The sequence below is a fragment of the Phodopus roborovskii genome, unplaced genomic scaffold (genome assembly GCF_943737965.1).
Source record: "Phodopus roborovskii unplaced genomic scaffold, PHOROB, whole genome shotgun sequence".
Classification (NCBI taxonomy): Eukaryota; Metazoa; Chordata; class Mammalia; order Rodentia; family Cricetidae; genus Phodopus; species Phodopus roborovskii.
The window spans coordinates 29,284,906-29,297,086 of NW_026126434.1; the positions used below are offsets into that span (position 1 = coordinate 29,284,906).

A 12,181-nucleotide genomic window follows, 5' to 3' on the forward strand; every position below is an offset into this window, starting at 1 on the left:
CCCCACCTATGAGCCAACACAAATGCAGACCTCCAGGGCTATGGGGAACTGATTGGTCTATAAAGCATGGGCTTGGATGTTTTAAATTGATTGGTCTGCACTGTGCGGGCTCTGGATGCTATTAGATGATTGGTTTATGATGCGCCGGCTTTGTTGTAACCCTATAAAAGTTGTCTCAATTCTGTACTCTGGGTCCTCAGTCCTCTACCCCTGTGTGGCACATGACTGTGGACCCCAGTGTATTTGGAATATAAAAGACCTCATGCTTTTACATCAAGACCGCTTTTTGTGAGTGACTTGCGGAGGCCACCTTTCCTGAGTCAGAGCGTGAGGGCCCACGCTCTGCGGGTCTTTCAGTTTCACAGTTTATAAGGTTTGATTTAGTTTTCATAGGTTTCATTATCATATGTCTTCCCATAGGTTTTGTGATTAACCTGTTTGGTTTAGTTCTTGGTGAATAGGTAGGTTTGTATTTTGAGGATAAATTTCATGATGTGTGTTAGTCAATTTTCTACTACTATAACAAATGAGTTTGTAGAGACAAAAGGTTTGTTTAGGTTTTGGTTGGCAGTTTCAGTCCATGAATAATTCCTGTTGCTTTGGATGTGTGGTGAATGCATGGCAGGGGAAGTCTGCTTACTTCATAGCTGAGTAAAGACAAGAGAGAAGGAGAAGAGGAGAGGAGAGGACAAGAGAGGAGAGGAGGGGAGGAGAGGAAAAGGGGAGGGGAGGGGAGAGGAGAGGAGAAGGAGGAGAGGTAGTTATCAGAGTCAGTCTATAGGCAGAACGCTTGCTTTGGCTCCCAGCTCAGAGGTTTCACACCATGGTCCTTTGGCCCCGTTTCCTGTGGTGGGACACAGAGGGAAGGAAACTGCTAGTTTTATGCAGTCTGGAAACAAGGAAAGAGGAAGGATCCCGAGCCTCTGTATTCCCAACACACCTGATGGCAGGCATCCTTCTGGTCTCTACCTCCTGAAGGTTCTGCCTTCTCTCAGAATGTCCTGGGCTAGGAACCAATCCTCTGATACGGATTGTCGGTAGCCATTCAAAATGTAAGTTGTAGAGCAGAAAGTGATGTGTTTGCAGGTTATCAGAGATCACAGGGATGTTCAAGAATTGCATCTGCTTCATGCAGTGGTCTGTGGTGTGCATTCCTTCTGTCAGTAAAATTGAATCTTCTGAGTTGAAATGGCTTTTCTGAACCTGCTTTGCTGCCCATTTGACTCTTTGAATTTTCTAAAATGTGACTAAAGAAAAAACTTCATAATAATGAAAAGCATATTTTATATGTATAGCAGACGTTAATACAGCTCATTGCTCAGAGTTGAATAGTGGAAACGTAAATAACCTCAAACAGACTAAGGAAAACTTGGGGATAGTTGCTTGATATACTTTTTATTAAAGGAAATCCCTTCCTGTTACATGAATACTGGGGGTCTAGGAGCCATGGGGCCCTGCAGGTGCACTTGATTCCTGAGGTGGGCACAATAGAGTCGTGGGTGAGCTTCGGTGACAAATCGGTTACTAGTTTCACAATCAGCCTCACTGACCAAGTACTGATTCCCAGGGATGCTGGCAGAGGAGAGGGTTTCTTCTTGAGTTCCCTGGAAGGAACTCAATTTGTCTTGAGCAGTCAGGTGGGGTCTACCTTGTGTTGTTCTTCTGTTACAATTATAGGAATAAAGCTGGAAGGGGGAGTCCCACATGGGGGACTGCCAGGCAAGGGTGACTGAGGTGGAGGGACATTTTTGCCAGGCAGACAGAGCTTGAGTGAGAGGTTTATTTAGAAGGGGAGGGGGAGGAGGAAGGTAAAGAGACATAGAGGCACCAGAAAGAGAAGAGAGACAAGAGCCGGCAAAAAGAGCGTAAGTAGGCAGGGGTCTGTCTTTTAAAAGAGCCCTTCGCACCTGCCTGCAGACTAGTACTCATGGAACCCTGGGCTGACTAGAGTATTGCCTGAGTGCACTCTGCCAGGGGACAGGGGCGGGCCAGCCAGGGTAATGCCTGAATCCTTACACCTTGCACCTCACTCTAAGTGTCCTACAGTGTGATTCAGGGAAGACACTGTGGGGTGAGGCATTGGGATTCCTTTCAAGCCAGGCCAGTAGTGGGTGACAGTCCAGTGTGACATAGAAGGGACATGAACCCTGCCCAGAACTCTAGAGAAGTCTGGGCTAGGCAGAAGGAGCTGGCAGAAGCCCAAGGCACCGCCTTCCTAGTGTGACTTTTAGCCTATCAGAAAAAGATTCCTGGTGACACTTTTGTTGCTAGATGCAACACCAGTGTGAAGCAGCCTGGAAGAGCTGGAAATCCCCTGTGTGACACAGACTTCCCTCCACAGCACTGGGACAAAGACGAGGAGCCCCCCCCCCAGGAAAGGAGCAGGAGAGGCAGAGCCCCCAGATTATTGTGTGGAGGTGTGAGGTAGGTGTGAGGACACCATTCATCTCCAAGGTCCCCCTATGGCCACATTTGTCTGCTCTCTGCACAGGCTGAGGTGATCTGTGTCCATCCTGAGCTGTTGGGAGCCCAGGAGCCCAGGGCCATCTGTCTGGTCCTCTGTATCAGCATGGACCCAGCAAGATTGCAGTTAATCTGTGCTGCCAGTGTCCTCCTGAGTGGTCTTGCTCCCTGTTCCTACCCCTTTCCCGGGTCCATTTTGCTTTTATGTCCTGTCCCCTGTTTAATTAGGATCTAAAACAATAAAAGAGTGTCAGTGAATGAGGGAAAGAGACTTACTGCTTACTCACTGGTGTTTGCCAGGCATTGCTCTAGCTGACTGATCAGGAGTGTGTGCTTAGATGAGGAGTGCACATTGATGGCTGCCATTCAGGCTGGCACAGGGTGACAAGCCTGTGGACATCCTTCCTGAAGCTGCTACTTTGTACCTTTGGCCTTGAAACTCCAGGTGACCAGTCTGATAGTCCTAAAATGTTATGGAGCTTTCCTTTGCTGACACCAGTGGACCTACTTCATGGTTGTGAGGGATTTAAACAGCAGAAGAACCCATAAGAGAAAAGATGGACTAATTAACTTCTCAAGTGTTTTCATTGGGATACCATGAATGCAGTAGATTCCTGAGTCTGCAGGGCTAGGCCACACGCTGACCTGCTGTCTCCAACACTCACACACAATTGTTTTCACTATTAACCACTCCACATCGCTCTATACCCCGTGCATACGAAGCTCTGGGTGTACGGTGCACAGGGCATGGTTCACAAAGAGAAGTTCACGGTTAGGAAGAGGCTCAGTGACTTGTTGATTCCCTAAGAACTCTGCTTTCTCATTTGAGGTGCCTCAGAGTGTCAGACATAACAACAGATAACCTCTGTCACCTAAAACATGGCTTCTATCTAATTTCCCTACTACCCACCCCCAAGCGTAAGGACAGTTTTTAAATATCTATCCCAAAGTTGTTTATACAAAGTCGTTTTCTCTTTTGGCTCTTTAAACCCCAAACACAGTCAGTCTGCACTGGACAGGTTTGCTTTGTAACTCAGAGGAGCTGTCACTGCAAGTTTCACCCAGTGGAGCTCCATGAAGATAACAGACCACATACAGCATAGAGAGCCTCTGTAAATAATGTCTGCCCAGAGACGGATGACACGCTTCAGCTCTGGTGCTGATTGGTTCTTCTTCTGGGACCTACCCTGGTACTCATAGAGGTGTCTGCAGATTTCTGCTCTCTGAAGGGGGCACAGCAGGTGTGAGTCCCGGTGACTGTCGCTACCTTTTTCTTTGAGATGGCTCTACAGGTCCCCAGCCTCCTCCTTGCAGCAGCTGTGGTGCTGATGGTGCTGAGCAGCCCAGGGGCCGAGGGCAGAGACTCCCCAAGTAAGTGCAGGGCACTGGGGGACCAGCTCTGAGGGACACTGGAATGTGTGTGTGTGTGTGTGTGTGTGTGTGTGTGTGTGTGTGTTGGTGGTAAGATCTCAATTTTAGTACTGTCTTTTATCATAGATTTCCTTTCTCTAAAGAGGGGTCGAGGCTACATTCTCATTTCTATGTTGTAATATTGAAGCTGGGATTGTGTCTAATACACAGGCTGATCCTGGCATAATAAAGTGGAAGGAGACGGAGTTTAAATCTAACACCAAGAACGGGCAAAGGGAGCACGGGGTAGTAGCGCCCCCCACCCCATTGTCTGGATCCTGACAGGATCTTGGAATTGCTAGATCCTGAGATGGGGAAACACGGGCCAGTGATGGTCGTGTAGTCCTGGTATTTGAGGAACATTCCTGACATGGAGTGGAGATTTAAGGGAGGCAAACTCTGGCGTCTAACTCCGAGAGCAGCCAGCAGACAGGAGTCTAAATTTCTTCATCAATTGGGAACTTGAGGTCTAGGACACTTAGGTTGGCAAATTGAATTTCCAAGGGAAAAAAATAGTCATGGAAGGGAAGTGTGTGACACTCACAGGGACCCCCCTCAATTCAGAGACAGGAGAGTACTTTATAGGAAGCCCCAGTCCCCTCCCCACAACCACCACCGTGCACCATGGTGACTTCCCTTTTGCAGTTTCACTTAAGATGCTGCCGGAGGGACCCGCCCAAGCAGGCAGTCCCGGAGGTCACCTGGAGGCAGCTCACCTGGGGTCACCTAGGGCTCTTTCTGAGAATAAATGCCCCCTCGGGTGTGTGTTGGGAGCTGGGCCGTTTGCACTCGGGAGAATCTTATGCGGTTGGGTTGGGTAGCAGAAACAGCCGAATAATTTATTTTTCTTCCCATCGTTTTATCAATTCGTTGAGAATCTCGTACAGTGTATTTTGGTCATATTGACCCCACTTCCAACTCCACCCAGACCCCTCTCCCCCACCCAACTTTGAATGCTGTCTTAAAATACCCTCCCCGCCCCCCCTGCACCGAGTACAATTTGTGCTTCCGGAGATACCCTTACCAGGACGAGCTCGGTCCCAGGGTCCCACTCCCTCCCTCGAAGTCTTCTCTGCGGGGAAGCCTCTCGGAGCTGCCCCGGAGCCGGCGGAGGCGGGGTTCACCGGCGCCCCGGCCCCGGCCCTCTGAGTCAGGCGGGGGCTCCCTCCCGGCTGCCCGTGCCGGGGCTCTGGGGTCTCAGGAGACCGCGTCGTCCCCTGTCGGTCAGTCCGCGGGGTCCGGGGCTGACCGCGTCGGCCGCCCGTCCGCAGGGGATTTCGTGTACCAGTTCAAGGGCCAGTGCTACTACACCAACGGGACGCAGCGCATGCGGCTTCTGAACAGATATATCTACAACCGGGAGGAGCACGTGCGCTTCGACAGCGACGTGGGCGAGTTCCGCGCGGTGACCGAGCTGGGGCGGCCGGACGCTGAGTACTGGAACAGCCAGAAGGAGATCCTGGAGCAGAAGCGGGCCGAGGTGGAGACGGTGTGCAGACACAACTACGGGGTTTTCGACAGCTTCATCGTGCAGCGGAGAGGTGAGCGCAGGGCGGGTCCTCGGGGGCGGGGCGTGGGCCCGCGGACCCCGCAGCCACGGTTCCCCGCTTCCCCGCGGGAGCAGCTGCCACAGACTCCCCGCCGTGGGCCCCGCACCGCTCAGCCCTCCCCAGAGTCTCCCCCTTCCTCACCTTTGCCCTTTGACCTATGCCCCTTGCGGCCCAGGCTGCCCTCTGACCCGGCTCTGCTGCAGCCAGGAAACTCCTCAGTGCGGGCTGAGGGAGCTAAGCGGGGGACGGGCCCGGGGCGAGGCCGCTGTCCTCCGAGCTTTAGCTTCCGGGCCTCTGAGGCCCAGGTTCGCTGCCCGGCACCGACCCCAAGACGTTCTCCGTGCTCTGCAGTAGACTGTGTAGACTTGGATCGTACTAGAAGTTTGTGAATCAAAATCTGAGGGGAAAGTACGTAAGAAACAAAAGATGGCGTCGTCATTGGAGCCCTGGGGCTGGAGTTACAGGCGGTGCCGGGAGCTGAACCCAGATCCTCTGAAGGAGCAACAAGCGCCCCTAGCTGCCGCTCTCTCAGCCCCCGGGCTGCCTTTCCCGAGGGGACCTGCTAGATGAGCCATGAGGGCGCCGTTACTTTATGGGGCAGGGGACAGCGCTGGGGTAGCCCTCAAGCTGAATCCCTTACACCCTGCCTTCCTGGGCTCATTTCCACTTCCGGACACTCCCTCGTACTCCCAGAGCCTCCTAGAGACGCTGCCAGTTAAAGGGTCGTGTTAGGCATCGTGTTCGAATTTAATACCGTACATTACAACTGCGTGAATGATTAACTAAAAAAGTTGCCATGGCTTCCCAGGAGACTTTGTATTCCACGGAAACAATCCACTCTTGAGTCCTATTGGCAGCTAATTCCTCACAGCAAGGGAATGCAGCCATGTCAACGGTATTTAACACACTTAGCTTTGGAAAGACAATGGGGTGGGCGGGAGGAGAAAACCAGAGAACATAGTGTGTTCTCCGTTCATAAGATACATTATGTATGTTTGCTGTTTGAAGCTGAAGTGATAGGAGCACACACTGAGAAGGCTTCTGAGGTAGTGAGCACGGTAAAGTCAGTCGGGAAAGATGTCTGTCTGACTGACAGTCTGAGGAGATGAAGGAAGTAATGATGAGCTGGGGTTATTTTCACATTTTTCCTCAAAAATAGTAAACTTGAAATCATATTTTTTTCCTTTTTTTCTTACTACATTTCGTGTCATATAAGAGCAGGGCTACTCCTCCTATTTCCCTAGTGACTGTTAAGTTTATATTTGTGGAGTTGATCTTCATTCAGTGTTAGAACCCAGGCATTTCCATCTTGCCTCTTCCCCATGGGGACTCTTCACATGGCCCCCACCTCACTCACCCTCTCCCTGACCATGTGACCCCATCCCACTCACCATCTTTTCTCCTTTGTTCCCCTAGAGCAGCCCAAAGTGGCCGTCTCCCTGTCCAGGACGGAGGCTCTCAACCACCACAACCTGCTGGTCTGCTCGGTGACAGATTTCTACCCAGCCCAGATCAAAGTGCGCTGGTTCCGGAATGGCCAGGAGGAGACTGTGGGGGTCGTGTCCACGAAGCTTATTCAGAACGGGGACTGGACCTTCCAGGTCCTGGTCATGCTGGAGATGACCCCTCAGCGGGGCGATGTTTACACCTGCCATGTGGAGCACCCCAGCCTGCAGAGCCCCTTCACTGTGGAGTGGAGTAAGGGAAACTTATTTCACTATGGGCCCCATATGACAGGATTTTAGTTTTTATCCTGTCCCTCCAATGCCACCAACCTCATCACTTGTCCTGTGCATTCTGATTCCACTACTGAGCTGAAAAGTACAAGAAACCATATCTCTGGCCTCATAGTAAGGGCGGTAGTTCTGGGTGATCACTACATACACAGAGCCCTGGAACTTGTCTCTAATACCCATATGAGCTGACAGTGATAACTACTGGATATTTTGGCCCAAAGTTACAGGTATGTCTATAAGGTGCACTTAGCCCCTGCGTGCTAGATTTCTTATCCGGCCCGTCCGTGCTCTGGAATGGGTCCTCCCAGCTCCTTTACCTCATGTGACTCAGGCTGGACTTTAGGCCCTCAGTCAGGATGTGTGGAGACAAAGCTGACACCAAGGCTCCGTTCCCCAGGCGCACAGTCTGAATCTGCCCAGAGCAAGATGCTGAGCGGCATCGGGGGCTTCGTGCTGGGGCTGATCTTCCTCGGGCTGGGACTGTTCATCCGTCGCAGAAGTCAGAAGGGTGAGGATTCTGGGGAAAGTGGGGGCGGTGGGCTGTGCTGAGGGGAGGAGCTGGGCTGGGGGAGGAGCTGGGCTGGGGGTTGGAGGGCACAGGAGACGTGGAGTGGGAGGGGGCTGTAATCGGACTTTGCTGGTTGTGTGACTGCCACAGAGTCATGGTGGAGCCCATTCTGAGACTTCCACCGCTGTCCAGCACTGTCGCAGCCTCCTTTCCAGAGCATGGGCCTTGCTTTCTGTCCTTCTGGTGGCAGCTTCATCCATTTTGGGGATGCTTGGGGTCTTAGTGAACACAGTGTGAGAGAACAACTTCAGCTGAGCCTCTGTCCTGTTGCCCTTGGGCTTTGTAAGAGATTCCTGTTTTTATAACAAGCCCTTTCTCTGTGACTTCGTTTTGTAGGACCTCGTGGGCCTCCTCCAACAGGTAATAATACTTCAACCCTTATTGGGGGTGTTTGTGCAGGGGTGTGGGTTTGTGGGAGGGTGTGAGACAGGTGTAATGGACAGAAACCTGGTTTATCATCTGTCTCTGCTGTGGGGTTGAGAGTTTAACAGTCGGTGTCTGCAGGAAGCTCCAGAGGTTGCCCCCAAGCAGGACCTCACTACCATCACTTGAGTGGAGCCTGAGCCATGCCTTGAGTTTAGACACTAAGACGCTGCCTGCTCTGAGCCCCACACTGGAGTCCACGGCCTTGAGCATTGATAGTGACCAGAAGAGGCTGACAGTCCTGCAGAGCAGACGGATCTCTCTGACTTATCAGAAAGACCAGATCCTTCATATTCCCTGGGGGGGGGTGGCTTCCCTTCCACCTCCCACTCATTTGTGTCCTGTGAAACTGTGCCCCTTTAGCTGTCTTTTACCTTTGCACAGGTGATGGGGAAGGTGGTGGCATGGCCTGGTCACCAGATTTCTTTGTCTTAACTCTATGGGATCCAAGAAGAGAGTTGGGCATCTCCAGGGTCCCTTTTGTGACCACTCCTTCTCTCTGTCTCCCACAGGGCTTCTGCAGTGATTCACGAGAGTGTTTTGACTGAGTTGACTGCCACATTATAAGACCTGCGACCTGCCTGTTCCTGCCCCAAATTCCCATCTGTGCCTGCCCGTCCCTCTCTTCTTCAGAGTCTGGCATGGTGCCAGTGTACTCGACAGTTCACTCCTGTGATCCCTTTGACTCTGCTCCTGGGCTGATTCCAGAGAGAGTCTGTGTACTGCAGCACAGTCTCCTGAGACCCCCAGGCCTTCTGTTTCCACCGTCCCGCACAGGCTGCTGAAGAGATGCGCTGAAAACATTTGCTTCTTTTTCATAATTAAACATATCCTGAATTATGTGTATCCCTAACCTCCTTAACTGACTGGGCTGGGTGGAAGCCATGTGGGACCAGGTGACCCAGCCAAACTGTGCCGGGAGTAGAGGTTTCTGCTACAAAGGTAACGCAAAGCATCCTGGGCTCCATGTTAAGGAGGGCTGAGGAGACAGGCGCCTGCTGCCTCATCGCTATGGCTTGTACTTTTGCTCTTCAATGTGCTGTTTTTACCCCAGCCTCTTCCAGGTCAGTGACAACAGTGCAAGTAAACATAGTGGAATTGCTGGGTGACAGTGCTGGGCCCTCTCATCATTTCAAATGTGTCCTGCGCAGTCACATTGATTGGCGCCCACTTTCACTTTTTAAAGATTACAGTCAACAATAAAAGTAATTTTGTGATTGCTGATGACAAAAACCCAACTTAATCCTGTTTTGTTGGTGTAAGGAATGTGGGGGTTGTTGGGCTCAGAAGTGGCTGGATGCGGGTCATTGATGAGAGTCATCTCTCCTCGGCTGTCCGCTCCATCCGCTGCTCCCTTTACTGCATGTCCTTGTCCTTGTGTCTCCGTGTCCTCTCCATGCTTGTCACTTGTTTCTCTCATGTCTGTTTCATTGCACCAAGCCTTTTCTCTCCACCTTCTCTGCCTGCACCTTTGCCATGGTCTGCTTTTGCTCTTTTCTTTGTGTTACTTTTGCATTTCTGTTTTCTATGTCTCTCCTAAAATCTTATCCCTCTTTCTGTGTGTATTTTGACTCTGTTGTATGTCTTCCAGTGTTTGACAATTTTGGGAAATCCTTACTGACAAATCCTGGGAAACATATACAATGTTGAAAAACATCACGCCCCAAGGCTGTGAACAACAGACATGTGTTCATCTCTCTTATTAGGGAAGTGACTCTCCAGGGCCTCAGCATGGGGGTCGTTACATCACCCTGGTGGAGCACCTGGATCTCCAGGTTCCCTCAGGTGGGGAATGGGGTGGTTTGGCTTTGGCAGCCCCCAGTTAGAAGTTTTGTCATCCTCAGTGTTCCTTGTTGCTTACATTACAGGACCCAGTGGGTGTTGTCCTCTTTTCCACATTGACCACAAAGACCACTTTCCCTTGGGGAAAGGGAATAATTTGTGCTGAGTTCTCAGAGGAGCTCTCAGTTCCTATAGAGAGAACATTACTTTTGATCTTGCAAAGGAAGGAATCAAGGGTAGGAATAACCAGCACTTAGGGAGACACTGAGTGTGCTTTTTCTAGTTGAATCAGAGAGGAGAGTAGGAGAACACATGCTAAGACATGTTTACAGTCCAACACTATCACACCACTGGCTGGAAGGTTCTTAGGGCTGGGTTCTGACAGTTGTAAAGAAACAACTATTCATTGGGCATTATAATATTTAATTAATAACTTAATGAGTAGCAAGTACAATATTTACAAACACATTTGCTAAGAAATAGAACTATGTGAGGACAGTGTATAGGTGACTATGAAACAAGGAATGGTCAGTTCTGAGCATTTAGCCTTAAAGAGCAGGCCGTGGTGGTCATGCCTTTAATCTCAGGAGGCAGAGGCAGGAGGAGCTCTGTGGGTTTCAGGCCCAGGTTCCTCTGCTATGTAGTGGAGGTAAAGTGATTAGAACCAGGAAATAGAGACTCAAGGGGGTGTATGTAGCTTGTCTGTATTGTCTCGTGCCGCCAAGAATGTGGTGCCATCACTGTAGTGTGTGGGATGTTAGAAGCTCCACAGCCTAAGGCTTTTGAATGAACTAATTATTCTTTACTGAATTAAGCCACTGAGATTCGCTCACTATTATGAGTTAAGAATATTGCAGGATGATTTTGTCCTTCCCAATTATCCTGGTACATTTCAGTTAAGGGGATTGTTAATAGTTGAGTCAATTAACTTCATAAGAGACAATATCTACCACCTCACGTACTTAACTTTTTGTGTGTTATGGGAACATTTGAAATTTGCTCTTGTAATTTTCAAACATACAGTATACTATTATTAATGACAGACAGAATGATGCATAATAGATTTCTAGAAATTATTCTTTCAATCTAACCAAAACTTTTTACAAACTTTGATGGACATCTCTCCTTTCCTCTCCCTCCCTCTGATTCCCACCCTCTGCCCTGGGAACCACCATGATGCGTTATGCCACTTTGAATGTTGATTTTTTAGGATTCTGTGTGAACTCACGCAGTACTGTCTTTCTGTGCCTGCTTATTTCACTCTGATATTATTTATGATTTATTAAAGCTTCCTGGGGGTTCAGAATGCAAAGCTAGCCATAGGCCATAGAGGCAATGAGAACTATAACTGTAAGTATCTAGTCTTCAATTCCTTCAGAGGCCCGAGGAGGAAATAATATTAATTGAGTAAGCAGGAAATGTGAGCAAACAACTTCCAAAAAAATGTGAGAAATGACAGAAACAGCTGGCTTTCTGGATAGTCACCCTAGGTTGCTCTGAAACATTGGGGAATCCATCTTCAGCCTGTAGGCCTAGCATATCTGTCAGACATTTCTGTGAAACAGGCTATTCTGTAGGACTGTCTAGCTTTGTCTTGGCAAGGTTTACAATTACACTCTTTTGTGTCCTGTTTGTCCAATTTGGACAGCATACCATCAGCAGTCAAGGCAAGGGCATTTTCTTGCCCAGTGGCTTATTTTTGTCACAAAGAAAGTAAACTCCATGTGGTGTTTCTTTGATGCCCATCATCTTCTCTGAAGTAGATCGGTGCTGCCAGGAGCAGGCATATCTCATTATCATAAAAAAGGACCTACATTATTAAAACATATTAAATGCCATATTCTGTAGATCTCTGAAGTGTTTGAAGATGACCTGTCTTTCTAAAATATATGTGTTTGACCTTGTAAACACCTAATGTGACTACAAGTTTGATTGTAATAGGTGACTAATTATCTACATTTCTTTATTATCTTATATAGTAGGTAATAACTTTTTAAGGACTAGAAATTTTCATTGCATTGTTAAATGAGTTAAATGTATAGGTACAATACCTTGAACAATATTAGAAATGTATGTACAATATGTCTTAACAAATTAATCTCAAATTTGTATCAATATACAGTATTTGTACACAATATACAGAAGTTCAATCCAATGTAAAACATTTAAAACTAGTAGTTGCTTTTTAAAAGTAGTTTCAAGAGATCTGCCAGACCAACCTGAGTCCCAGCCTGGTGTATCTTTGACCC

The 12,181-nt window shown here is 49.0% G+C and overlaps 1 protein-coding gene across 1 annotated transcript; it reads left to right on the forward strand.

Moving 5' to 3' along the window:
- The first annotated feature begins 3,694 nt into the window (after positions 1 to 3,694).
- On the forward strand, positions 3,695 to 9,388 carry LOC127224285 (H-2 class II histocompatibility antigen, A-D beta chain). Its single transcript, XM_051187255.1, has 6 exons — positions 3,695 to 3,834; positions 5,145 to 5,414; positions 6,840 to 7,121; positions 7,557 to 7,667; positions 8,064 to 8,087; positions 8,663 to 9,388. The coding sequence occupies exons 1-6, from the start codon at positions 3,744 to 3,746 to the stop codon at positions 8,674 to 8,676; spliced, it is 792 nt and encodes a 263-aa protein (XP_051043212.1). The 5' UTR covers positions 3,695 to 3,743; the 3' UTR covers positions 8,677 to 9,388.
- The last annotated feature ends 2,793 nt before the right edge of the window (positions 9,389 to 12,181 follow it).

Coding starts and splice junctions, on each gene's coding strand:
- LOC127224285 (XM_051187255.1), top strand. CDS start 3,744: ATGGCTCTACAGGTCCCCAGCCTCCTCCTTGCAGCAGCTGTGGTGCTG. Junction 5,415..6,839: donor CTTCATCGTGCAGCGGAGAG/GTGAGCGCAGGG, acceptor TTGTTCCCCTAG/AGCAGCCCAAAGTGGCCGTC. Junction 7,668..8,063: donor CCGTCGCAGAAGTCAGAAGG/GTGAGGATTCTG, acceptor TTCGTTTTGTAG/GACCTCGTGGGCCTCCTCCA.